The sequence below is a fragment of the Saimiri boliviensis genome, chromosome 2, assembly GCF_048565385.1.
Source record: "Saimiri boliviensis isolate mSaiBol1 chromosome 2, mSaiBol1.pri, whole genome shotgun sequence".
In the NCBI taxonomy this organism is placed as follows: domain Eukaryota; kingdom Metazoa; phylum Chordata; class Mammalia; order Primates; family Cebidae; genus Saimiri; species Saimiri boliviensis.
This window is the reverse complement of record NC_133450.1, coordinates 15,254,188-15,279,345: the sequence shown is the minus strand read 5'-3', so window position 1 is coordinate 15,279,345 and position 25,158 is coordinate 15,254,188. Positions and strand designations below refer to the sequence as shown.

The 25,158-nt window shown below is 35.6% G+C and overlaps 1 protein-coding gene across 19 annotated transcripts in view; it reads right to left on the bottom strand.

Annotated features, from left to right (window-relative positions):
* The window catches only part of EML5 (EMAP like 5), a 189,317-nt gene that overhangs the window by 97,073 nt on the left and 67,086 nt on the right, over window positions 1-25,158 (bottom strand). For all 19 annotated transcript variants that reach the window (XR_012516114.1, XM_039468793.2, XM_039468792.2 and 16 more), the window contains exons 9-14: window positions 16,413-16,669; window positions 13,782-13,994; window positions 6,772-6,939; window positions 5,991-6,097; window positions 5,369-5,487; window positions 3,124-3,310 (exon numbers count right to left, since the gene is read on the bottom strand). Coding sequence is in view for 18 of the 19 variants with exons in the window: in XM_039468793.2 (XP_039324727.1) it covers window positions 3,124-3,310; window positions 5,369-5,487; window positions 5,991-6,097; window positions 6,772-6,939; window positions 13,782-13,994; window positions 16,413-16,669 (1,051 nt within the window). In the remaining variant the exon portion in view is untranslated. The remainder of the gene's footprint in view (window positions 1-3,123; window positions 3,311-5,368; window positions 5,488-5,990; window positions 6,098-6,771; window positions 6,940-13,781; window positions 13,995-16,412; window positions 16,670-25,158) is intronic.

Sequence of the window (25,158 nt, the reverse complement as noted above, 5' to 3'; positions counted from 1 at the left end):
GCTAATCCCATTTCTCTATTTATAGAGCTAGGCACATATATATATATATATATATATATATATATATAGAGAGAGAGAGAGAGAGAGAGAGAGAGAGAGACAACTACCAATATACTGCTTTGTCTTCTAAGATCTATTGACTACACAAGGCTTAAACCACTAAACCATTTATAGAGCTAGGCACATATATATATATATATATATATATATATATATATATATATATATATATAGAGAGAGAGAGAGAGAGAGAGAGAGAGAGAGAGAGACAACTACCAATATACTGCTTTGTCTTCTAAGATCTATTGACTACACAAGGCTTAAACCACTAAACCAAGTTTTTCTACTAAGGCTAAGAACACTGCATCTATGCAGAGATGAGAAGCTTATCACACATTCACACACACCATGTCAGCCCTTGAGAGTCAACTTCCAACCATACATTGATGTTATGCCTCTATATCTTTTATATGTATAATTTCTCAATTTTCCTATCATGCAAAACAGTAAAAATCTCAACACATTCACACCTGGTTCTGGTTACCCAGTAGTATAACTTGTGTGCAATTAAACAAGAGATCAAAACCATAGAAGAAGTGCACATGGTGGGGATTACAGGGTAGGGAACAGATATGAAAACACAGATGTGCAGATTTCACCAGAGTTCTCAAGGATCCACATCCCACGTCTGAAGCAGAAGGCTTTTTCATCTAAATTTCAAAACACTCAGACAAAATACTCAGAAGTATTTCTCTGGGGCTGGGCATGATAGCACACGCCTGTAATCCCAGCACTTTGGGAGGCCGAGGCAGGTGGATCATGAGGTCGAGAGATTGAGACCATCCTGGCCAACATGGGGAAACCCTGTCTCTAATAAATAAAAAAAATACAAAAATTAGCTGGGCGTGGTGGCGTATGCCTATAGTCCCAGCCATAGGCTGAGGCAGGAGAATCACTTGAACCTGGGAGGCGGAGGTTGAAGTGAGCTGAGATTACGCCACCGCACTCCAGCCTGGCAGCAGAGCGAGACTGAGTCTTAAAAAAAAAAAAAGTATTTCTCCTTTCAATACATATATTTTTTCATTCTGAGCCATTTTAACACATTTATGTTAGAAGTCTAAAACTTTACAGAGATGGGACTGGTTGGCTGCACTATTACCCAGGAAAGAACTGGAAAACACTGGGAGGAGATAAGGCAGTATGAGCCCGTGCCTTGCAAGAAAGAATTTGAATCTGCAGTGTGTAAAGCAGAAATGCTGTTGGGTAAGCAAAGCCAGAAGCACAGGAGCTATGACTTGATGGGTAGTCAGGGAAAACCTGTGGCATACTAATTTTTTATTTAATCTGACCTTAATTTCCTCAAATCCCAGGATCATGGTAGCAAATGGTCACTTTTTACAGTCTTCATTCCAGTAGTACTAGAATAATGTTCAACTCCTTACCATAGCACATGAGCACAAAACTGTGCTTCAAGAGGAACTATTGCTATAAACTAAAGATCAATAGTGTCCCCGAGGCTCCTACCTTCTTAATTAGTTCTCCATTAATGTCCATAATGCATTCTAAGATTTGAATGTTGTGGGTTACTCATAGTTCTCTCTCTCTCTTTTTTTTTTTTTAACTTCAACTTCTGCACTTAGAACTTATAGTTCTTTAAATAAGCTGGGCTTTTTTTGGCTTACTTTTACACATGCTATAATATACTTAGAATGCTTTCCCCAAACCTCCCCACTGCCAGGTAAACAACTCAGCTCAAATGTCATCATCTGTATGAGTGTTTCCTTGATTCTCCTGGACACAGTCAATCATTAGTTCTTCATTACATTGCTGCTGGGCTTTGTACATATCTTTACATTTTAAAACAGTGATTTTGCCTCCCAATGGACATCTGGGCACTGTTTGGAGACATTTTGGTTTGCCACGACTCAGGCAAGTGGGTGTTACTGGCAACTAGTGGGTAGAGACCAGGAATGCTGCTAAATATCCTACAATGCATAGGTCAGCCTCCCACGAAAAAAAAAAAAAAAAAAAAAAAAAAAACCTGGCCCAAAACATCAATAGTGCTAAGGTATTGTCATAAATACAGATCAGAGAAGCTTCTCTGATCTATACTTATGACACTGTATCACAACTCAGAATATGAGTTTTCATCACGGCAAGAAGTTGTCTTATTTATCTTTTTATTCCTAGCACAATTCTTGGTACATAGAATGTGCTTGATGGATGTTTTTGAGTGAATGAAAGAAAGGAAGGAGGAGAGAGGAAGGAGAGGAAGAGCAAGTAAGGAGAGGCATAAAGAATGGGAGAAAGAAAAAAGGGAGTTTTCTCTCCTTTCAAGAAAGCTATATAGGAGGATGTAAGTTGCCCCCTTTTCCATATATCCCAGCTAGACAGTATATTTACATAACTGTTTAAAGCCAGACAGACTGAAGGCTTTAGGCTTTACTACCTATTAGCTGATTGATCTCAAGCAAAATTCTCCAAACCTAAACCTTCTCATTTGTAGACTGCAGGAAATAATTTTACTCTCACAACGTTGAGGTGAGAATAAAATGAATATACATTCATAAACTAGTAAAGTACTTACATATAGTAATAATCTATAAACATCATTTCTTCCCTTCCTTCTCTAAGAATACTCATATAGAGAGGTATCAGTTAACACTTTTCTCAGTGTTTTCTATTTCAATATTTGTGCTTTCTGCTTTGCTAAACCTGAATAGATTAGTATCATGGTTGTAAAGTAAAAAGACATAGTCCTTTGGTTTGTCACAGGACACTTGTTGAATAATTTACTGTTTTAGGTAACCCAACCTAAACAAACCAGATTTCTAGTCTTATGTATTCTCTAATTTTACTCACAAATTTAAAAAATTAATATCATGACAGAAATAAAATAAGCCAGAGCTATGAGTTCCAAGTTAAATTAATTAAAACAATAAAAACTTTAAAACTGTAGGAAAAAAGTTTGGGGTAAACTGCATTTATAATCTGAAAATAAAACCCATCCTAAAGAATTTTTTACTCTCATTTCCTAGAACACAAAGGAGATATATGATTAATTTATTTAAACTCAAACAACAGTGTACTTTATCTGGCTTATTGTCAGTCTTTCCAACCTACCTGGCCTGTTGCCACGTAGTCTTTCAAAGGATGAATAGTTAGGCAGAGAATATCATCATCATGACCCAGATAAAAACGTTGTGTGTTCTGCTGTCGATTATAAATGACACCCACTGCTGCTACATGGTACACAATTTCACCAATTTGAGTATAAAATAGATTACTTCGACAGTCATAACCTCTGTAACTAATAGAGAAAACAAATCACACACAATTAATTTTGGCCTTTTATCTGATCAAAACAGAATATACAGGGGAGAAGTAGGTACCTTTTGGGTGAGTCATTCAATTTCCAGTTTTACAGAATTTTAAACAATTTTTTTTAAGATATGGGGTCTCACTCTGTCGCTCAGGCTGAAGTGCAGTGGTGTGATCTCCATTCCCTGCAGCCTCTACCTCCCAGGCTCAAATGATCCTCCCACCTCAGCCCCTCAAGTAGCTGGACTACAGCAGTGTGTCACCATGCCTGGCTAATTTTTGTATTTTTTGTAAAGATGGGGTTTTGCCATGTTGCCCAGACTGGTCTCAAACTCCTGAGCTCCCCCAACCTTGGCCTCCCAAAGTGCTGAGATTACAGGTTGTAAACCACCACACCCAGCCTAAACAGTTAAAAAAAAAAACCACCATCTCAGATCCAATAAACTTTTATGAATTGCTTGGACTACAAATAGCTAAATCTAAGCTATAATACTGAATGAAAAAAAAAAACAAGGTAGAGGATAGTATGTACAGTATAATATTTACATAAGTATAATATTACATACTATAAAACAAAAAATTGCTTTTTATGAGTAGAGTATATAAAAGAATACATATTTGTATTTGTTGTATATGTGTAAGTATTTCTGAAACTAAGTCACGGTGACTATCTGCAGAGAGGGGAAATGATGGCTGGGAAGACAGAGGTGGGAGAAAGATTTTCAAACTGTACCCTTTTATACACATTGTTAGACCAAAGACTACAACATATATTCCAAAAATAAGTTTAAACAACAATTTTTTTCTCTTTTTTTCACCACTATACTGACAAGGAAAAACAACAATTTTAAAATATTATACTCATCCAGGAAAAAGTGTAAGTCTATTCATAGCAAACTTGCTTTGCACTTCAAAGAAACCCAATTCATAAAATACAACTGCATAGAAACTACTGCCCATTTTAACATAGGAGAAAAAATACTTTTACTAAATAAATCCTTTTTCGAATTCTTGATAAGTATTATCAGTCAGGTAAGAAAGTTAATGCTGGGTGAAAGGTAGAAAAGAGTCAGATTGGAAAATCTGTTTCTGCCAAGCTGAAATATGAGACCTATATTGCCAGATGTTCTAAGAGAATCCAGAACCTATATTTTAGTAAAATTAAAATATTTAGGCAAAAATGCTCATGCAAGTGGAAGTCACAATATCATTTTAAATTAGACATGGTAAGGGGAGATGATTATCTCTTACATTTTACTTCTTATTTACTCCCCATCAGAGCCTTATAAGGCAGGTACTTGATACGATTTGGTTATTTGTCCCGTCCAAATCTCATGTTGAAATGTGATCCCCAGTGTGGGATGCTAGGCCTGGTGGGAAGTGTTTGGGTCATGGGGGTGGATTCCTCATGAATGGCTTGGTGCCATTCTTTCCCTTCTTTCTTGGTTCCTCTCTCACTTTGTAACACACCTGTTCCCCCTTTTGCCTTCTGCCATGACTTAAAGCTTTTTGACACTTCACCAGAAGCTGAGCAGATGCTGGTGCCATGCTTGTGCAGCCTGCACAACACTGAGCCAAATAAGCCTCTTTTCTTTATAAATTATCCAGCTTCAGGTATTCCTTTATAGCAATGTGAAATAGACTAACACAGTACTATTATGTCCATTTTACAGACAGAAAAACAGAGGCACAGAGAGGTTGATTTGTTCCAATTCACAAAGCACACACATCATTAATATAATGTATTACATATAATGTAATACATAATACATCATATTAATCTAAGTCAAATATGCCCAGTTGTCCCAACAATGTCCTTTGTAATCATTTTTTAAAATCCAGATATTCTAAAAAATATCTTTCAATTTGGTTTTGTCTAATGTCTCCTCATGATTATATTCAAGTGATACATTTTCGGCATGGGCAATGTTGTATCCTTTTGGATATGTCACTTCAGAGGATACAGTCAGTTCTATCATTAGAGATGTTAAGCTAGTAAGTGTGAACCAAAATTCAAACATATAAATGAAAGACAGTTGTTTTATACCCGTGAACAAAGTGTAATCGAATACTATTTCCTGGAGCCCGCTCTCTTCTTTTAGAAGTAGCACTTTTTTGTTTCTCTTTGCATTGTTCTTTAAGCTGAGGTAGATCTTCTTTGTAAACCTTTAAAAAAATGTATATAAGTAGGAATATTCTTAGACTATATATTAATAAAGGTGTTCATATACTCCCAATATAACTTTCAGACACTGTCTGAAAACATGATCAGCTTTAATAATTGTCTTAAATGAGAAGGTAATTCATGAAATTTACTCCCTTGGAAAGAACAAATTCACATTTTCTATGTATCACACTGACAAACAGATAGTGTTCCAGGAAATTTTTATACTTCATAAAAGAATATACTTCATTTAAGGGAATAAATGTGAGTATACTATGACAAAAGACTATAGGCAAATAGAAGGCAAGCACACTTAATATACGAAGCATTTAATACAAAAAAATTTTTACACAAACGTACTTCAACACTGACAGTGGGAAAACTAAATAGTCATACATTACTTGGGAAATTAAAGCCACAAAAGATAACAACAGATGACTAACTAGGAGCAAGATAAAGAAGAAATCTGCTGTTTCAGAGAAAACCTTGTGATACGGAAAATTACCTGTCGACGGTAGGTGAGCTGTGTCTCTTGTTCAATTTCTGAATCCAGTTCTGGAACATCAGACAGATCTGAATCTGATTCATCACTATTAGAGTCAGCCAGACTTTCTGTAATTTTTTAAAAATAAAATGTTACTTGTTTAAAGAAGATTCATTTTCAAAACAGCACTGTAAAATTAATGATTAAGAGCTATGTCAGTTGACATGGAGACAAGCCATAAAACAATCAAATGAAATTACCTATTCAAGTGACACAGATGTCAGTAAACTGTACTACAGATTATCTTCCTCTCCACTCACTGCAAACTCAATAGCTCCTTTAAATCCCTTCACTGGCTCCCCAATGACCGCTACATCAAATTTAAATGTCTGTGCAAATATAAGTGAATATAACCTATAATTAACATGAAAAATAGCTAAAAATACTATATGCAACAGATGAATTGATATTAGATAATTTTTGTCAATAAAAGCATTTACAAAATCTAGATACCCATCTCCCAGAGGATATATTAAATGTTTGTTTTGCTATTCATAATACAATTGTTTCTTCACTCATTATTTGATAGATTAAAATGCAACCAAAATTACTTTGTATTCCATACTCTGTGACATCTAACTTTAAACACATAGAACTAATATTTTAACTTGAAATTTCTCCTAATAACAAACTATACTGTTAACTTATGAGGCTAGATTATACTTCAATATAAAATTGTTATTTGGGGGTTACTGAAGAGTTATTTGACAGGAAAATTGTTTAGGTAATGTATAATACTCACCTTGGGGTGCTATGTGAAGAGCATCTTTCAGTTTTCTTTCAGGAATAAATTTCCACTGAAAGACAGAGTGATCTGCTCCACCAATAGAAATAACCCACTGATAATCATGTGACCATCTGACATTAGTTACGTGAGCTGAATGGCCAATGTATTTTCTAAACTTGGCCCCTATAATAAAAATATATCTTTAAATTGATAAACAAATGCTATCACACAGAATACCATTTCAAGCAATTTTTATACGTTAATCACTGTGTCATCTTATTATATGAATTATGAACAAATGGGAAAAATGCTGACTCAAAAATTGGTTGAATGAACAAATGAATGGATCTATATCAAGGAATGCAAATACCTCCTCTGCTGATTCACAAGGAACCACATGGGCTATGAGGCATTTTCTTACTACTTTTAGAAAAACCTGGGGATCAACTGTTTTTAGATTAAGACGTTTAAATGTTTTGGCCTGAGGCCTTTGGTTGTAAGTGAAATTCAAAGGACTAATCAAATCGACCTTACCCCCATTATTCTCAACCCAAGCAGCCAGAGGATCCTTTCATCAACAAAATAATAGCAAACTGAATTCAGCAATATATAAGAATGATTATACAATATAATCAAATGAAATTTATGCCAGGAATACAAGTTTGGTTCAACATAAAAAGTCAATCAATGTAACACATAGTAATCAAAGTCAAATATGTCCATTGTTCCAAAAATGTCCTTTATAATCATTTTAAAAATCCAGATGCTTTAAAAAATATCTTTCAGTTTGGGTTTTGTCTAATGCCTTTTCATCATTAGATTCAGGTGACGTGTTTTGGGCATGAGCAATGTTGTATCCTTTTGGATATGTCATTTCAGGGGATATGGTCAGTTCTATCATGAGAGACGTTAACCTGTATCATTTGGCTAAGGTGGTATACACCCAATTTCTCCACTTATAAAGGAATCATTTAACTTTGTGGTTAATTTCATTAAAAATTTGTGTGATAATAGGTATATATTTTATTTATTGATTTATGGCAGAGACAGGGTCTTGCTATGTTGCCCAGGCTGGTCTCAAACTCCTGGGCTCAAGAAATCCTCCTGCCTTAGACTCTTAAAGTGTTGGAATTACAGGCATTAGCCACTGCATCTGACAATAATATATTTTAAAAATATATTTTCTATCTCCTCCTTCTCCTGGTATGCGACAATATATACATATTCTTGATAAAGTGCACAGGATACAATAATGCTTAGCTTCATTTTGATATTTTTTAAACATTTTATATTCAGTTATATTAAGTTATAGAAGACTTGTATATCTTGTGTATCAGGATGCCAAGGCCCCATCAATGAAATTCTGGAGAAAAACTTTCACCTTAGTCCTGAATTTAGGGATAACTATCATTATTAAAGCATAAAATACAATCAAAAGTCATCTAAAGTTACAATTTACTGCTGCTTCGTAGTAATACTGTTATTTTAGGAATAAATTTTTAATGTAGTTTAATCTAAGACACTAATTTAACTTCCCCTAGTTCAACTCAGCAAAGCCCTATAAGGTAAGCGCTCTTATACAGGAATGCATTACTTGCCTGTCAAGGGAGCTTTGACTACTACTTCCATTAATGCAACCCTTAAGCACTCCTAGACACCAGAGAGTCTTAAAAGTTAAAGCCAGAAATTCTAACAAATAAAATTCCAAGTTCTACAATGTACTAATTTGTCATGTTAGGGCAAATTAAAAAGAATTATCTGAGCATCTACTCTGCCTATGCTGAGTGATAGAGAGAGAGGTACAAATAATCCTGTAAGTTCCTTCCAAACTTTTGAGACTTTTCAAAGACACTCTTGGATAAACCAAGGCAACTAAACAAGAAAGTTATAAAATAAGTCTAAGGGAAATAAGTTATTTTTAGTCATTGGGACTGTGTTAATAATTTTTAATAACCAATTTAATTTTTAATAACTTGTTCTGATAAATGTGTATCTTAAAAGCAAACTTAGATATCAAATCTTTCATGAAGTGACCTTGACTCACCAAGTTACATGCTTCCAGAATTCTCTGTGATTACCCCTTGTGATTATACTTATATAACACTGAAATGTAATACTCTATTTACATGTTAACTCCTCCAATAAAACTATAAGCTCCTTGAAGACAGCAGTGATATTTTGTTTAATATATATCCCTGGGTGCCTGGTATATAGCAAAAACTCATTAAATATTTGAAGAAAGAGAAAAGTAAGTAAAAGGAAAGATTAAATTTCCCTTTGCTCTGCCTGGACGTTTGAGTTGGAATGCTAAATTGTAATGGAAGAAAGAGTAGTGAAGGAAACTAAAAAGCCATGAACATGATTCCAACCCCTATAATGCACAGAAGAGGGCAAAAATTTGATGTAGCTTAAAGAGTAACAGAATTGAAATCAAAAGACTAGTGGCTTGAGCACTGGTTTGACCATTTAATAGCACAGAAGTTTGAGCATTCCACTAAACCTCTTTTGGACTCCATTTCCTCATTTTAAAATATAAATTGGATTATATGCTCACAAGGTACCTTTTAATTATGAAAATCAGGATAAAATGATTAAATAATAAGAATAGTTAAGGCCTAAACAGTAATCACTGAGGACGAATATCTCAGAGAAAAGATTTATCAAAGCAAGCTATAATGATCACAGAAGCTTTCCTAATTTAAAAGACAATGAAAATTCTTGGTAAGCATAAAGAAATATACTGAAGTATTTGTGTTTCAATGACTCCATTTCTTTTCTAATGTGTTTTAATGTGTATTTTCACACAAAGCTGATATGAACTAAGTATTTTGAATAAATTGTAGCAATATGACAAAAGATTTTTTCCATTTAACCATGTTTTAAGGATATTAAACTTCTAGATATGGGAATATATAAATATATGAAAATATCTGACACTAGTAAAAGTAAGAATTTCTTAATATATAAAACTTTACTACCTATAGGAAAAGAAAGAGAAACAGACTGGACTACACTGAAATTAAGAACTGGCCAAGAAAACACATTATTAAGAAAATAAAAAGGCAAGCCACAAACTGGGAAAAGACAACTGCAAAGTATAAAAATTACAAAGCATTTGTATCATTAGAGCATATAAAGTAACTCATACAGATTAATAAAATAAATAACACAATAGAAAAATAGGAAAGAGATATGAACCTATGTTTGACAGAGGAGAAAACTCAAAGACCAAAACATATTTTAAAAGATGATTAACCTCATTCATAGTCAGAAATATGAAAATTAAGACCTCAATGTGACATCATTTACACTAACTGAATTTGCAAAAATTAGACAGTGTAGCAATATCAAGTGCTGAATCCACAGGCTTTGTAAAATTGTATTACCATTTTGGAAAATAATTTTCTTATAAAGTTCACATTCTCCATGACCCAGAAATTTCACTCCTAGGTATTTCACTCCTTTGAGAAACTTGCATTTAATATCAAAAGATTATAAATGACCCAAATGTCCAATGACAGGAGAACAAATGCATAAATTGCAGCATATATTTACAACACAATATTTTGCAGCATTAAAAGGCATTAAAGCTACATGCAACAGAATGGAAGACAGCACTAAATCAGTCTCTTTTATAAATTTTTTTGTTAGATATTTTGTTAGATATTGTTTTCCCTACGTATTTCCTACAATCTAAATGATACTTTCTCCAAATATAAATTTTCATTTGCCAATAAGAAGTACAGAGAGGGTCTTGGCCATTATTAACAGTGATGAAGGGGATAGACTAAACTAATCCTGCCCTCTCCATTCTCCCCAGTCCTGACCTACTCACCCTCTACCACAGCCCCTATGCTGCTGCCTGGGAAGAGTACTGGATTCTTTCAGAGAGATTATGGTCAAGAGCAGGTGAAACTAGAGAAAAAGAGAATGATAATGAAAAAAAACATATAGAGGGAGTGGAATGCTTTCGGCTGAAATTAAAGTGCAGTAAATGTAGGGTACATGTGGCTCATAAGCATTCTTTCTTTGAGCTAACTTCATATTTTTTTGTTTCAATTACAATGTTTTTAAAATGTAAACTACTTCTATTATTTCAAATCCACATTTTGTAAATGCTACACTTCTAAAAAGTCACCTAATGAATATTACCTGAGTGGATACCCAAAATATAATAATATATCAGCTACATTTTTCTAACCTTAAGTTGGACTAGCAATGCAACTTAGTAATTAACCTAAAAAGAGAATTTTTCTAGTAATACTGCTAACTTCAAAGTATATAATTATGTGAATTCAATAAATACATAATCTTTTTTGGCCTGAGTGGTCTGCAAAACATAAAAGTTTAAATACTTATGCTAATCCATTAAAAACACAGTAGTCATATTCTGTCTTTCCCACTTACCTAGCCACAATCTCAAGTTGACTCACAAGTGCCTAGAAATAAAAATCATTCTTACTAGAAAATGCATTACTAACAAAAGTCTAACAAAAGGGAAACAAAAAAGAAAAACAATTTATACTTCTGTCCTTGAAGGAGTGAATAATCTCTTAGATAAGGCTAACTAGACTTTGGTAAAATATTCACAAAGCAGTTCAAAGAACTACTATACATATTATAAATGAAATATCTTACAAATTATAACAATAATCAATAAATACTATTCACTTGACTAAGAAAACTCAGAAGATTAAAGCATTTCTGTTTTTGCATAGAGGTCAGTATGTGAAACAATAAGTAGGAGGAATGACTAAAGTAAGATCATCATGACTCTTACTGAATCTCACAGTATAACCAGGCAAGTATCATCTTAAAATTTGTTGTGCATGGTGACTTGCATGTTCTGGCTATGTGGTAGGACTCAAAAATAGGGTACTTTAATTGCTAGAGATTTAGTCAGCCTTTTGATATGGTTTGGCTCTGTGTCCCCACCCAAATCTCATCTCAAATTGTAATCCCCACATGTTGAAGGAGGGATCTGGTGGGAGGTGATTGAATCACGGAGGCAGTTTCCCTCATGTTGTTCTCGTGATAGTGAGTTCTCACGAGATCTAATGGTATAAAAGTGTTTGGTAGTTCCCCCATTGCTCCCACTGTCTCTCCTGCTGCCATGTAAGATGTGCCTTGCTTCCCCCTCTCCTTCTGCCATGACTGTGAATTTCCTGAGGTCCTCCCCAGCCATGAGGAACTGTGAGTCAATTAAACCTCATTTAAAAAAAATAAATTATCCAGTCCAGGAAGTTCTTTGTAGCAGTGTGAAAATGGACTAATTTTTATTAACATACTTAGTAAAATATTTTCACATGCACCTAGGAAGCTGACATCTCACAGGCAGGAATCAACAACACAGCAAGCTGGCAAGACCTTAAACTCATCACTGTACCTTAGGAGCACAACAGAAATACAAGCCTGGGCTTCTGGAAAAATCAAGCCCTTAAGTTTGACATCAGTAGATTATATATTGGAATCAAACGACTTTAGCTATTCCCCAAAATCACCTTTACTAAGCTGCACATTTAATGTTTGCCCAACGGCTTATATCAACAAGCCAGGTAAAAATCACTACTGCATCTGCTATAGGTGTTGATGCTCTAAAAATACACATTCACTGTACCTAGTATAAAGTCCCATACCACAGGAAAGTTCTCTGAAAATTTTCAAAGAAACTTTGATTTGCTAGAGGAGTAAGTATGCTTTTATTTTTTAAAAAATATATAATGAAACTATTTTATGCCCTGCTTTATTTTTGGTTTCCAGGAAGCTCAGAATCAAATTTGATGTTTGACTGCTATCATTTTATTTAGTTTGAATATGGTACTTCTATTTATATTTCCCTGATACTGATTGTCTATTTGTATAATTACTTTAGTACATATGGACTTGTTATAAGCTGACTCAAATACTTTATGAAATAGGCATGGAATAAACAAATGATGCCTAATAGAGCATTTTATTTAATTATCCCAGGTCTATGAACAGAGTGATTCCTATCATTTTAGAAGAGATCCAAGAAAAAGAGGTGACATATAAAACATGTAGAAAATAACCAAATGATAAGACCCTGTATTAGTCCGTTTTCATGCTGCTTTAAAGAACTGCCCACAACTGAGTAATTTATAAAGGAAAGAGGTTTAATTGACTCACAGTTCAGCACGGCTGGGGAGGCCTCAGGAAACTTATAATCATGGCAGAAGGGGAAAGGGAAGCAAGGCATCTTCTTCACAGGGTGGCAGGAAGGAGAAGTATGTGAAGTCACAGGAAAAACTACCATTTATACAACCATTAGATTTTGTGAGAATTCATTCACTACCACAACAGCAGCATGGGGGAAACTGCCCATAATCGAATCACTTCCCACCAGGTTTCTCCCTTAACACCTGAGGATTACAAATCAAAATGAGATTTGGCTGGGGACACAAAGCTAAATCATATCAGACCCCAGCTCATACCTGTAATCCTAGTACTTTGGAAGGCCAAGGCAGGCAGATGACCTTAGGTCAGGAGTTTAAGACACAGTCTGGCCAACATGGTAAAACCCTATCTCTACTAAAAATACAAAAATCAGCTGGGTGTGGTGGCGCATGCCTGTAATCCCAGCTACCCAGGAGGCTGAGGCAGGAGAATTGCTGGAACCCAGAAGGTGGAGGCTGCAGCGCACTCCAGCCTGGGCAACAGAGCAAGACTTTATCTAAAAAAACAAAACAAAAACAAAAACAATCATCATTGTATAGTCTGACTATATGAAGGAATTCAGGAAATGAAATGAAAAATTTTTTTTTTTTAAAAAAAGATACAGTGCATTCATAACAACATATGAATTCAAAAAGAATTTTCTAATAAAACTTCATGATCAAAATAAATGCAACATATGACATTAATTTTTGAATTAGCAAAATAAAACTCTTCATCAGTGTACATTTAAAAAATGCAAAATCCTTTATCTCAAGACTAATTTTCTGCAAGAATATAAAAGTCTTTTGTGAGAGAAAGGTTACTTAATAATATTTTGAAAGAAAAAGTACCTTTTCTTAAACATGGATATCGGAATAATTTTATAATTCCATAGTCATCAGCTGTAACTAAAACTTGGCCAATATAATTTCCATCTACTGAATTTACATCGTTGATATCTGAATACTTGGGCCAAATTCCATTTACTTCAAGGCCTGAAACACATGTCCATGAAGCCCAATGAACACCTTTTACTTCTTCTGTACTTGTCACCTCTTTTCCTCCTAAAAATAAATCAGAGTCTTAATTTAAGAAGTTATTTCATTTGATTTTCTCAAGCCTAAACTGTACTGATAACATAGTAAATTCTAAAATTTAAAGTATCTTCCCACCCCAATTAGAGGAAAATACATAAAGGTAGGTAAGTTTGGGTTAAGAGGAAAGAAAACTAAATGCAAGGATTTTTTTGGAAGATACTACCAAAATTACACCAATTCAGAGACACACATTGCCTTGAATGATTAGCTTAGCAGGTTCACTTATATGGAGAAAAAAAACTGAATCCTATTTAAAAAATGATACAGATTAGTGATAACAGGGTAAGTTATTTAAAAAAGATAAAAGCTATGAGAAAGTGGCAAATCAGGTATTAAAAAAGAAGCCTAAGATAAACAGTTGAGAAAAAAGAGAGAACTGGAAAACACCAAGAAGAAAGGATGAGTGTGGGGCAATATATTTACATTAGGTAAGAAGACTTTAGGACCCAGTCAATCTTCATTACATATAGACTGTTAATGAAAAACGTTGGGGGAGACGCATTCTTTGAATTATGCAGCTCATTTTATATAATAAGTTCTTGGAAGATAATGACAAATTCACTAAGTACCACAATAAATAAAGTATTATGCGGTGGCCAGGTGCAGTGGCTCACACCTGTAGTCCCAGCACTTTGGGAGGCTGAAACAGGCAGAACACTGAAGGTCAGCAGTTAGAGACCAGCCTGGCGAACATGGTGAAACGCTGTCTCTACTAAAAATATAAAAATTAGCTGGGCATGGTGTTGGGCACCTGTAATCTCAGCTACTCAGGAGGCTGAGGCAGGAGAATCACTTGAACCTCAGAGGCAGAGGCTACATGAGCCTAGCCATGCCACTACACTCCAGCCTGGGCGAGAGAGCAAAACTCCATCTCAGAAAAAATAAAATAAAATAAAATTACTAAGAGGTAATATTTTGATGATTCAGCTTTTATTCCATCCATTCATTCAGTCACTCACTTGCTAATTTATTTACTTATTTGTTTAGTTAGAATCAGTCTTCCTCTTTCACCGAGGCTGGAGTACACTGGCATAATCTTGGCTCCCTGCAGCCTTGAACTCCAGTTCCAGTGATCCTCCCACTGTAGACGCAGGACATGACATCCTGCTTTTTTTTTTTTCTTTTTGGTAGACATGTGGTCTCACCATGCTGCTCAAACTCCTGGGCTCACAAGATCCTCCCACTTTGACCTCCCAAAGTGTTGGGATTACAGGCATGAGCCACTGAACACAGCCTATTCCTCTTTTAAAATCTTTGAAACTGTTTTTCAAAGTTAGTTTGTTATATTATTAATATTTGCAAAGTTTATTTTTTTTTTGAGACAGGCCCTTGCTCTGTCGCGTAAGGCTAGAATGCAAGCGGCAACATAATGGCTCACTTAAGCCTCATCCTCCCAGGCTAAAGTGACCCTCCTATCCCGACCTCTTGAATAGCTGGGACTACAGGTGCACACCACCACACACAGCCAGTTTTTGTATTTTTTGGCAAAGATGTTTTTTTTTTCATGTTGCCCAGACTGGTCTCAAACTCCTAGGCTCAAGCTGTCAGTCCGCTATGGCCTCCCAAAGTGTTGGGATTATAGGCATGAGCCACCATGCCCAGCCTGCAAAGTATGAGATAATCACAAAAAACAAATAATTTATTGGTCACACATTTCCAGTAATTAAGAGTCACTTAATTAGTTCTATCCACAAAAGTGGCATTTTGACTCTCTAAGATACAGTGGTACTTTAACATATACTATGCTCATGGTATGGAATTCAATAAAAAGTGAATCTGTTTTAGATCCTCCAGGCAAGAGTTTTAATTCAGAACCAAAGGATTTATAGTAGTAGTTTCCGGGGACTGGGAGAGGCAGAGGACAGTGAGGGCTGGGTGGGGGTGGATATAAAGAGATATAAGCTTCGGTTACATAGGATGAATAAATTCAGAAGATCGAATGTATAGCATGTTGACTATGGTTAATAATACTGTTACTGTATGGTACACCTGAAATTTGCTAAGAGAGTGGAACTTAAATGTTCTCAGCACGCCTGCGCATGCACGCGCGCACACACACACACACAAAATGGTAACTATGTGAAGTGACAAACATCATTTAGCTTGATTGTGGAAATCATTTCACAGTGTATATATCAAAACATTACACTGTATATCTTCAGTATATACAATTTTTAATGTCAAGTATACCTCAATAAAGTTGAGGGGAAAAAAAAGAATTTCAATAAAATAAAGTAGGCTTACAGAAAAGTCTACAATGCTTCAAATATTAGCTCAGATCTTCTTTGATTTCCTATGATCAAATATAATTTAAACTCTGCTTCTAATAAAACTCTAAAATATTGTATAGGTACTACAAATCTATAATTTGCTAGAAATTGTTACCTGGCATTCTGTAAAAAAGTCTTTTCCCATTTCCATCATTTGTCTGTAAATATCTACTGTCTGAGGACCAGTCCAGATGAGTGATGAAACTAAGGGATCCCAAACACTCGCCAACTTTTTTATAACGCTGAGTAACTCCATAAATATCAACTGAGCTGTCGTTGCATCCAACAGCAAGGTAAGTTCCATCTGGTGAATATTTTAACTCGTGAATTGCCTCCTTCCTATCTTTAATATGTACAACTTCCGTCATATCTCTGTTAAAAAGAAAAAATGAGACTATATGAACAGAAGTCACAACAGAATTAATTCAGTTTCAAACATGTCTAAATTGACTGTGAGGCTGTATCAAATGCTTATAAACTATAAAATAAACATAAATAACACAAGTAGTAGTTCAGGAACAATATGTTGCTGAACAGAATACATGGAAACAATATATGCCAGAAGTACATGAAAATGCTGAATTTCAGTTTCTAAATTACTTTAAATACTTTAGAGATCCACACTAAATTTCTGGAATTAATAAAGAATAAAGAAAGTAACAGATTTTTATGCTAAAAGAAGTTCTTTATAAATATGGAGTTTATGAAAAATGTTTAATTTAAACATTTTATTTTTCAAACAATTTTTTGTAAGGAGCTAAATGTGCAAAATTACATTCAGAAAATAAGAATGAATTCATCTATACTACTTCAGCAATACATTTAAATATATATCTTTATATAGCTACCACTAGTTATTTTTATTTCAACCTCTTTGACCTTTTTTTTTTTTTTTTTTTTTTTTTTTGAGGCATAGTCTTGCTGTGTTGCCCAGGCTGGAGTGCAGTGGCACAGTCTTGACTCAGTGCAATCTCAGCCTCCCTCCCAGGTTCAAGCAATTCTCACCTCATGCCTCGGCCTCCTGAGTAGTTAGGATTACAGGTACGTGCCACCATGCCTGGCTAATTTTTTTGACCTTTTAAAATAAAACACAGATTCCTCCCTTAGGGACCATGTTGACCAGTGAAGTGGAACTTTTTTCCAATGACTTTTTATTGAGTATCCAAAAAAATACAGATATTAGTAACAGCCAAAAAATGGATAAATGCGTAGTAAAACACTGCTGAGTTTCTGAAGTTGTGAAATTTGTGGGTGGGAGGAAGAGAAGCAGAGGGAAGGAGAAAAAGTAGGAAGAAGTTAAAATTCTTATTTCTAGTCAGTGTCAGAGACTTTTCTTCACATAAATTTTGCCTTCATTGATTTCTGTTACATGTGAGAGAATTAACCTTCAGTTGTATTTGAGTCATTATATAGCTGTGGACCTGTTATAGTACTTAGTGATTACCCTAACCAATGTAGTGTTAGAAATAAAAATAGAAAAAGGAGCCTTAAGATAAATGATTGTATTATTTGAAGCTTCTGTACTTTTAAGTTTCCCTAGTCAACATCACTTTTGCCTCTGCCTCTGCATTTCCCACTGCATTTCCCACTGCAGTTAACGTTAAATCCACATACCTTATTGCCCTTTGCTCCATATCCATCCATCCATCCATCCCTCTTCCCTAGATGGAACGAGATTTTTAAGAATAGTCTAAGGCACTATTTGGCAGCTTTTACTTTTCATGGCTCCTTTATTTAAAATTTTATAATCTTCTTCATAACCTTTATTAAAATGCTTCTGGAAAATTATTCTGAAGTATTCTAGTACTTTTTTTACAGCATTTTTGTTCTAGAGACTTAACTGCTCCCAATTAATAAGAGAAGAATGGCTTATGTCCATGTTATCTTGTCCAAGATAACATGGACATAAGCCATTCTTCTCTTTTTTTTTGAGACAGAGTCTCACTCCATCACTAGGCGCCAGGCTGAAGTGCAGTGGCATGATCTCGGCTCACCACAACCTCCACCTCCCAGGTTCAAGCAATTCTCCCGCCTCAGCCTCCTGAGTAGCCGGGATTACAGGCACGTGACACCGTGCCCAGCTAATTTTTTTTTTTTTTTTTGTATTTTTAGTAGAGACCAAGTTTCACCATGTTGACCAGGATGGTCTCGACCTGTTGACCTTGTGATCCACCCACCTCGGCCTCCCAAAGTGCTGGGATTACAGGCGTGAGCCACCGCGCCCAGCCACCATTCTTCTCTTATTAATTGGGAGCATTTTCTGTTAACATGCCCGCTGCCCATCAACACACACACACACACACACACACACACACACACACACAGAGAGAGAGAGAGAGAGAGCGAGAGAGAGAGAGAGAGAACACAGATTCTAGTTGACTGATTTTTTTACAATATGAATAATATCGCTATGTCAATATTATGAATTATATGACTACTCTCTCACGTGAAGAGTTTCTCTGACAAATTTAAAGGAAAGATGGCAACTATTAGATAAAAATCTGTTAATTTATTTAAAACATTCTGAAGTAAGTCTTCTAGGAGACTAATATATGATCATCATGGTTTCTTTTAAGAAGCAGAGGGAGGCAAAAGCCTGGGAATACTCATACATGAACAGTTCTTAATATATCACAAAGTAAAGGTAGAGAGCTGATCATAGCATACAACAGAAGAATAATTTCTAGCTGAGGGATTCTGGAGAGACATATCAAAGGAAGTGGAGTAGACAGCTATGATGTCTACATTTTACTCTGAGGAACGAATGAGATTTAGATCAGCAGAAGACAGGAACTGGAGGTAAAGGACACATATTTCAGCTGAGACAACAGTATGTGAAAGAGCTGATGGCAAGAGAAAGTATTCAAGTTCAGCTTGTAACGGATACTGTAGTTAAATGGACATAAGCAAGGGGGCTTTGGTATGAACTCAGTCTGTTGAGAGAGGTTGGGGGAAAATCATGAAGTGGGTGCCTCACATGTCTTGTTAAGATTTTCGGCCTTAATTTGTGAGGTGAAGCTAGGATAAGACTTACCAGTCACATCACTGATTTGGTTCCAAGGTAAAAAAACAAATTAAAGGAGCATAGTAATAGGATCAAGACCAATTACAAGGTTACTGCAGATGATGGTTTCTCAGACTTCAAAAAAAAGTGAGCTTCTTTAAAATACAATGTTATATTCCATACTATGATAGGATATAATACATACTACAGGTTAAAAATATAATTCTAATCTTATTCACAAACCTCAATTAACATCTTCCTAGAAAATTCATTAGGAAAGCAAAATCAACAGGATATGGTAGTGATGGATTACAGACAGTTGTTCAGGAGAAAGAGGTATCATGGACAATGCCTAAGTTTTTGGCTTGCCCAGGAATATGGACAATGGTGCCATTCATTAGGACCTCTATGCATATAAATCTAAAAGAAGTGTATAAATTCCTGAACACATACACCCTCCAAAGACTGAACCAGAAGAAGTTGAATCCCTGAATAGACCAATAATTTCTAAAATTTAGACAGTAATCAATAGCCTACCAACCAAAGAAAGCTCAGGACCAGATGAATTTACAACTGAATTCTACTAGAAATACAAAGGGGAGCAGATATGCTTTCTTCTGAAAGTATTCTAACAATTGAAAAGAAGGGACTCCTCCCTAACTCATTTTATGAGGCCAACATCATCTTGATACCAAAACCTAACAGAGAGGCAACAAAAAATTCAGACTGATATCCCTGATGAATAGCAATACAAAAATCCTCAATAAAATACTGGCACACTGAATCTGGTAGCACATCAAAAAGCTTATCCACCATAATCAAGTGGGCTTCATCCCAGAGATGCAAGGCTGGATCAACAAATGCAAATTAGTAAATGTTAATTAATCACATAAATAGATCTAAAGACAAAGACCACATGATCATCTCAATAGATGCAGAAAAGGCCTTTGATAAAATTCAACATCCCTTCACATTAAAAACTCTCAGTAAACTAGGTATTGAAGGAACATACCTCAAAATAATAAGCTGTTTATGACAAACCCACAGCCAGTATCATACTGAATGTGCAAAAGCTGGAAACATTCCCCTTGAAAACTGGCACAAGACAAGCATGTCCTCTCCTCATCACTCCTATTCAACACAGTATTGAAGCTCTGGCCACGACAATCAGGCAAGATAAAGAAATCAAGCATATTCAAATAGGCAGAGAGGAATTCAGATTGTCTTTGTTTGCAGATGACATGATCCTATATCTAGAAAACTCCATTGTCTCAGACCAAAAGGTTCTTAAGCTGATAAGCAACTTCAGCAAAATCTCAGAATACAAAATCAATGTGTAAAAGTCACAAGCATTTCTGTACACCAACAACAGGCAAGGAGAGAGCCGAATCATGAATGAACTCCCATTCACAATTGCTACAAAGAGAATAAAATACCTAGGAATACAGCTAATAAGGGAAATGAAGGATCTCTTTAAGGAGAGCTACAAATCACTGCTCAAGGAAATACGAGGACACAAAGAAACGAAAATATTCCATGCTCCTGGATAGGAAGAATCAGTATTGTAAAAATGGCCATGCTGCCCAAAGTAATTTATAGATTCAGTACTATTCTCATTAAACTACCACTGACATTCTTCAAAGAATTGGAAAAAAAAAAAACTATTTAAGAATTCATATAGAACCAAAAAAAGAGCCTGTATAGCCTAAACAAAAAGAACAAGGCTAGAGGGATCATGCTACTGGACCTCAAACTATACTACAAGGCTACAGTAACCAAAACAGCATGGTACTGGTACAAAACAGATACAAAGACCAATGGAACAGAATAGAGAACTCAGAAATAAGACCACACATCTACAACCACCTGATTTTCAACAAACCTGACAAAAAGAAGCAATGGGGAAAGATATCCTATTCAATAAATGGTGGTGGGAAAACTGGCTAGCCATATGCAGAAAACTGAAACTGAACCCCTTAAGCTAGGATAAGAGGATAATGGCTAGCCTTATACAAAGCTTACAGGTTCCTTACATGTTATACAAAAATTAACTCAAGATGGATTAAACACTTAACACCCAAAATTATAAATGCCCGAGAAGAAAATCTAGGCAATACGATTCAGGACATAGGCATGGGCAAAGATTTCATGATGAAATCACTAAAAGCAACTGCAACGAAAGTGAAAATTGACAAATGGGATCTAATTAAACTAAAGAGCTTCTGTGCAATAAAAGAAACTATCATGAAGGTGAAGAGGCAACCTACAGAGTGGGAAAAAATTTTTGCTTTGCAATCTACCCATCTGACAGAGGTCTAATATCCAGAATCAACAAGGAACTTAAACAAATTTACAAGAAAAAAACAACCCAATTAAAAAGTGGGCAAAGGACATGAGCAGACACTTCTCAAAAGATGGCATTTACACGGCCAACAAACATATGAAAAAAAGCTCAACATCACTGATCATTAGAGAAATGCAAATCAAAACCACATTGAGATGCCATCTCATGTCAGTCAGAATGACAATTATTAAAAAGCCAGGAAACAACAGATGCTGGTGAGGTTGAGGAGAAATAGGAACACTTTTACACTGTTGGTGGGAATGTGAATTAGTTCAACCACTGTGGAAGATGGTGTGGCAATTCCTCAAAGATCTAGACCCAGAAACATCATTTGTCCTAGCAATCCCATTACTGGGTATATATGCTAAGAAATATAAATCATTCTATTACAAAGATACATGCATGTATAATGTTCATTGCAGCATTATTCTCAATAACAAAGACATGGAATCAACTCAAATGCCCATCAATGATAGACTAAAGAAAATGAGGTACATGGAATACTATGCAGCCATAAAAAGAAATGAGATCATGTCCTTTGCAGGAACATGGATGGAGCAGGAAGCCATTATCCTCAGCAAACTAATGCAGGAAAAAAAAAAAAACCCAACAACAAACATCCCACGTTCTCATTTAGAAGTAGGAGCTAACAATGAGAACATATGGGCATAGGGAGGGAAACCACACACACTGAGGCCTTTCAGGAGGTGGGGTAGGGGGAGGGAGAGCACTAGGGAAAACAGCTAATGCATACTGAGCTCAACCTATGTATGCCTAGTGTTCCAATACTGGAACACTAAGCTTGTGGGAGTTATTTACATTCTACTGCTCAAGGCCATTGCCAAGGTCTGATTTTTTATTTAAAAAATTTGCAGTCTCCGGCATAAATGGGTTAATAACTAGGTGATGGGTTGACAGGTGCGGCAAACCACCATGGCACACATTCACCTATGTAACAAACCTACACATCCTGCATATGTACCTTGCAACTTAAAAAAATATTAAAATAAAAAAATACCTTCATAAGAGCTAAGAAAACCAGGTGAGTGAAGATAGAATCTCTGTGTAACACAGCTATAAGAAAAGACATATTGGAAGAAGGAGGGAAGGACTGTTTTACATACTCATGTCACCCCTTCCCTCAAGTCACCTAAGAGTCCATCAATGTATGAATGAAGAAATAGATATACCATTCATTCTTAAAAAGGAAGAAAATTAGCAGGGCACAGTGGCTCATGCCTGTAATCCCAGCACTCTGGGAAGCTGCAGCAGGAGGACTGCTTGAGGCCAGGAGTTTGAGACAAGCCTGGCTAACATAGTAAGGTCCAGTCTCAACAAAAATTTTATAAAAGTAAAAAAATACTGTCATTTGCTACAACATGGATGATCCTGGTGTACATTGTGCTAAGTGAAATAAACCAGGCAGAGAAAGACAGATACTCCATGATCTTACTTATATGTGGAATCTAAAAAAGTCAAACATAGCAGAGAGCAGATTCGTGGTTAACGAGGATTAGGAGCGCAGGTGGGAAATGGGGAAATGTTGGACAAACAGTACAAAGTTTCAGAATGAGTGAATTAAGTTCTGAAGACATACTGCACGGTATGGTGATTAGAGTTAATAATGTATGATATAGTTGAAAATCGCTAAGACACATCTAAATGTTCTCACCCCCAAAAGTGGTAAGTATGTGAGGTGATGGATATGTTAACTAGCTTGATATAATCATTTCACAAAGTATATGTATAACCAAAGTCTCATGTTGTACATCATAAATATATACAGTTTTTATTTGTCAAGTATGCCTTAACGAAACTGGGTGGGGGGCACAAAAATAAACTTTTTTTTTTTTTTTGAGACGGAGTTTCGCTCGTTACCCAGGCTAGAGTACAATGGCGCAATCTGGGTTCACCACAACCTCCGCCTCCTGGGTTCAGGGAATTCTCCTGCCTCAGCCTCCTGAGTAGCTGGGATTACAGGCACATGCCACCACGCTGAGCTAATTTTTTGTATTTTTTTTAGTAGAGACGGGGTTTCACCATGTTGACCAGGATGGTCTCGATCTCTTGACCTCGTGATCCACCCGCCTCGGCCTCCCAAAGTGCTGGGATTACAGGCGTGAGCCACCGTGCCTGGCCCAAAAATAAACTTTTTAAAAAGGCAAACTGGTTACAAAATAATTTTAAAATTGTTAACAGTTTTTATTATGAAGAAAATATGTTTTAAGAAGATATCGTGGCTTTACCCGAACACACCACCTTATACACTAATAGAATCATCATGTGAGATTCTAAGTTATTCTATTTTCTTCAAATTATAACATAATACCCCCTCTTGTGTGGGTATTTTAATATGTTATGTTTAGTAATGAATCCTGCTTTACCATATGGAGAATACAAAGCAAATCAAGAAGAACAGTGACTGGGTAAATTTACATGGATTAAGAATACCATTTTGTGAGTTGGAATTTTGTGCTTCACCTACAAAGGCAGTTAATAATCAGAATAACCCTTTCGGTACTATTAGTGATGTTGGATTCAGGTGCTAAAATACAGCCTTATTAGGAATAAAAACTTTTTCATCCAATCTACTGCATTCAATAACTGAAAGGGCAAGTAAATACATAACTAAAAAAAATCACTATTTTTGAATGCATATGAGCTATATGATAGGAATTCTTAGATGTTTTACATGCATCTTAAATTCTTGTAAAACTTCTGTAAGTGAGCACTCCAATTCCAGTACTTCCAATACTTTCAGTTCTTACAGACAAGAAAAAATGAAGCTGATAATATTATAATTCATAAGTAATGACCAGGTGTTTCTATTTATGATTTATAATTTGCAAAACTGAAGAGCAACCTCCAAAGAAATTAAACAACCAAGCGAAAAAGAACAGATGTTTAAATTTATATGATGATAGTCACAGAAATTCTAGAATCAATGATCAAATCAGTGCCCAAATTTTAATAGTATGGATAGCCCAACAGGGAGGTTTCATAGTCTTTCATTTCTGTTTAAGAAGCTGTTTTACAATCATTAGAGCGAATCGGCAACCAACAGAATGGGGAAAAATTTTTGCAATCTACCCATCTGACAGAGGGCTAATATCCAGAATCTATAAAGGACTAAAGCAGATAGGCAAGAAAAAAACAAACTCATTGAAAAGTGGGCAAATGATATGAACAGACAGTTTTCAAAAGAAGACATATATGAGGCCAACAAACACATGAAAAAATGCTTGTCATCACTGGCCATTAGAGAAATGCAAATCAAAACCACATTGAGATACCATCTCATGTCAGTTAGAACGGCAATCATTAAAAAATCTGGAGACAACAGATGCTAGAGAGGATATGAAAAAACAGGAACACTTTTACACTGTTGGTGGGAGTGTAAATGAGTTCAATCATTATGGAAGACAGTGTGGTGATTCTTCAAGGATCTAGAAATAGAAATTCCATTCGACCCAGCAATCCCATTACTGGGTATATACCCAAAGGATTAGAAAT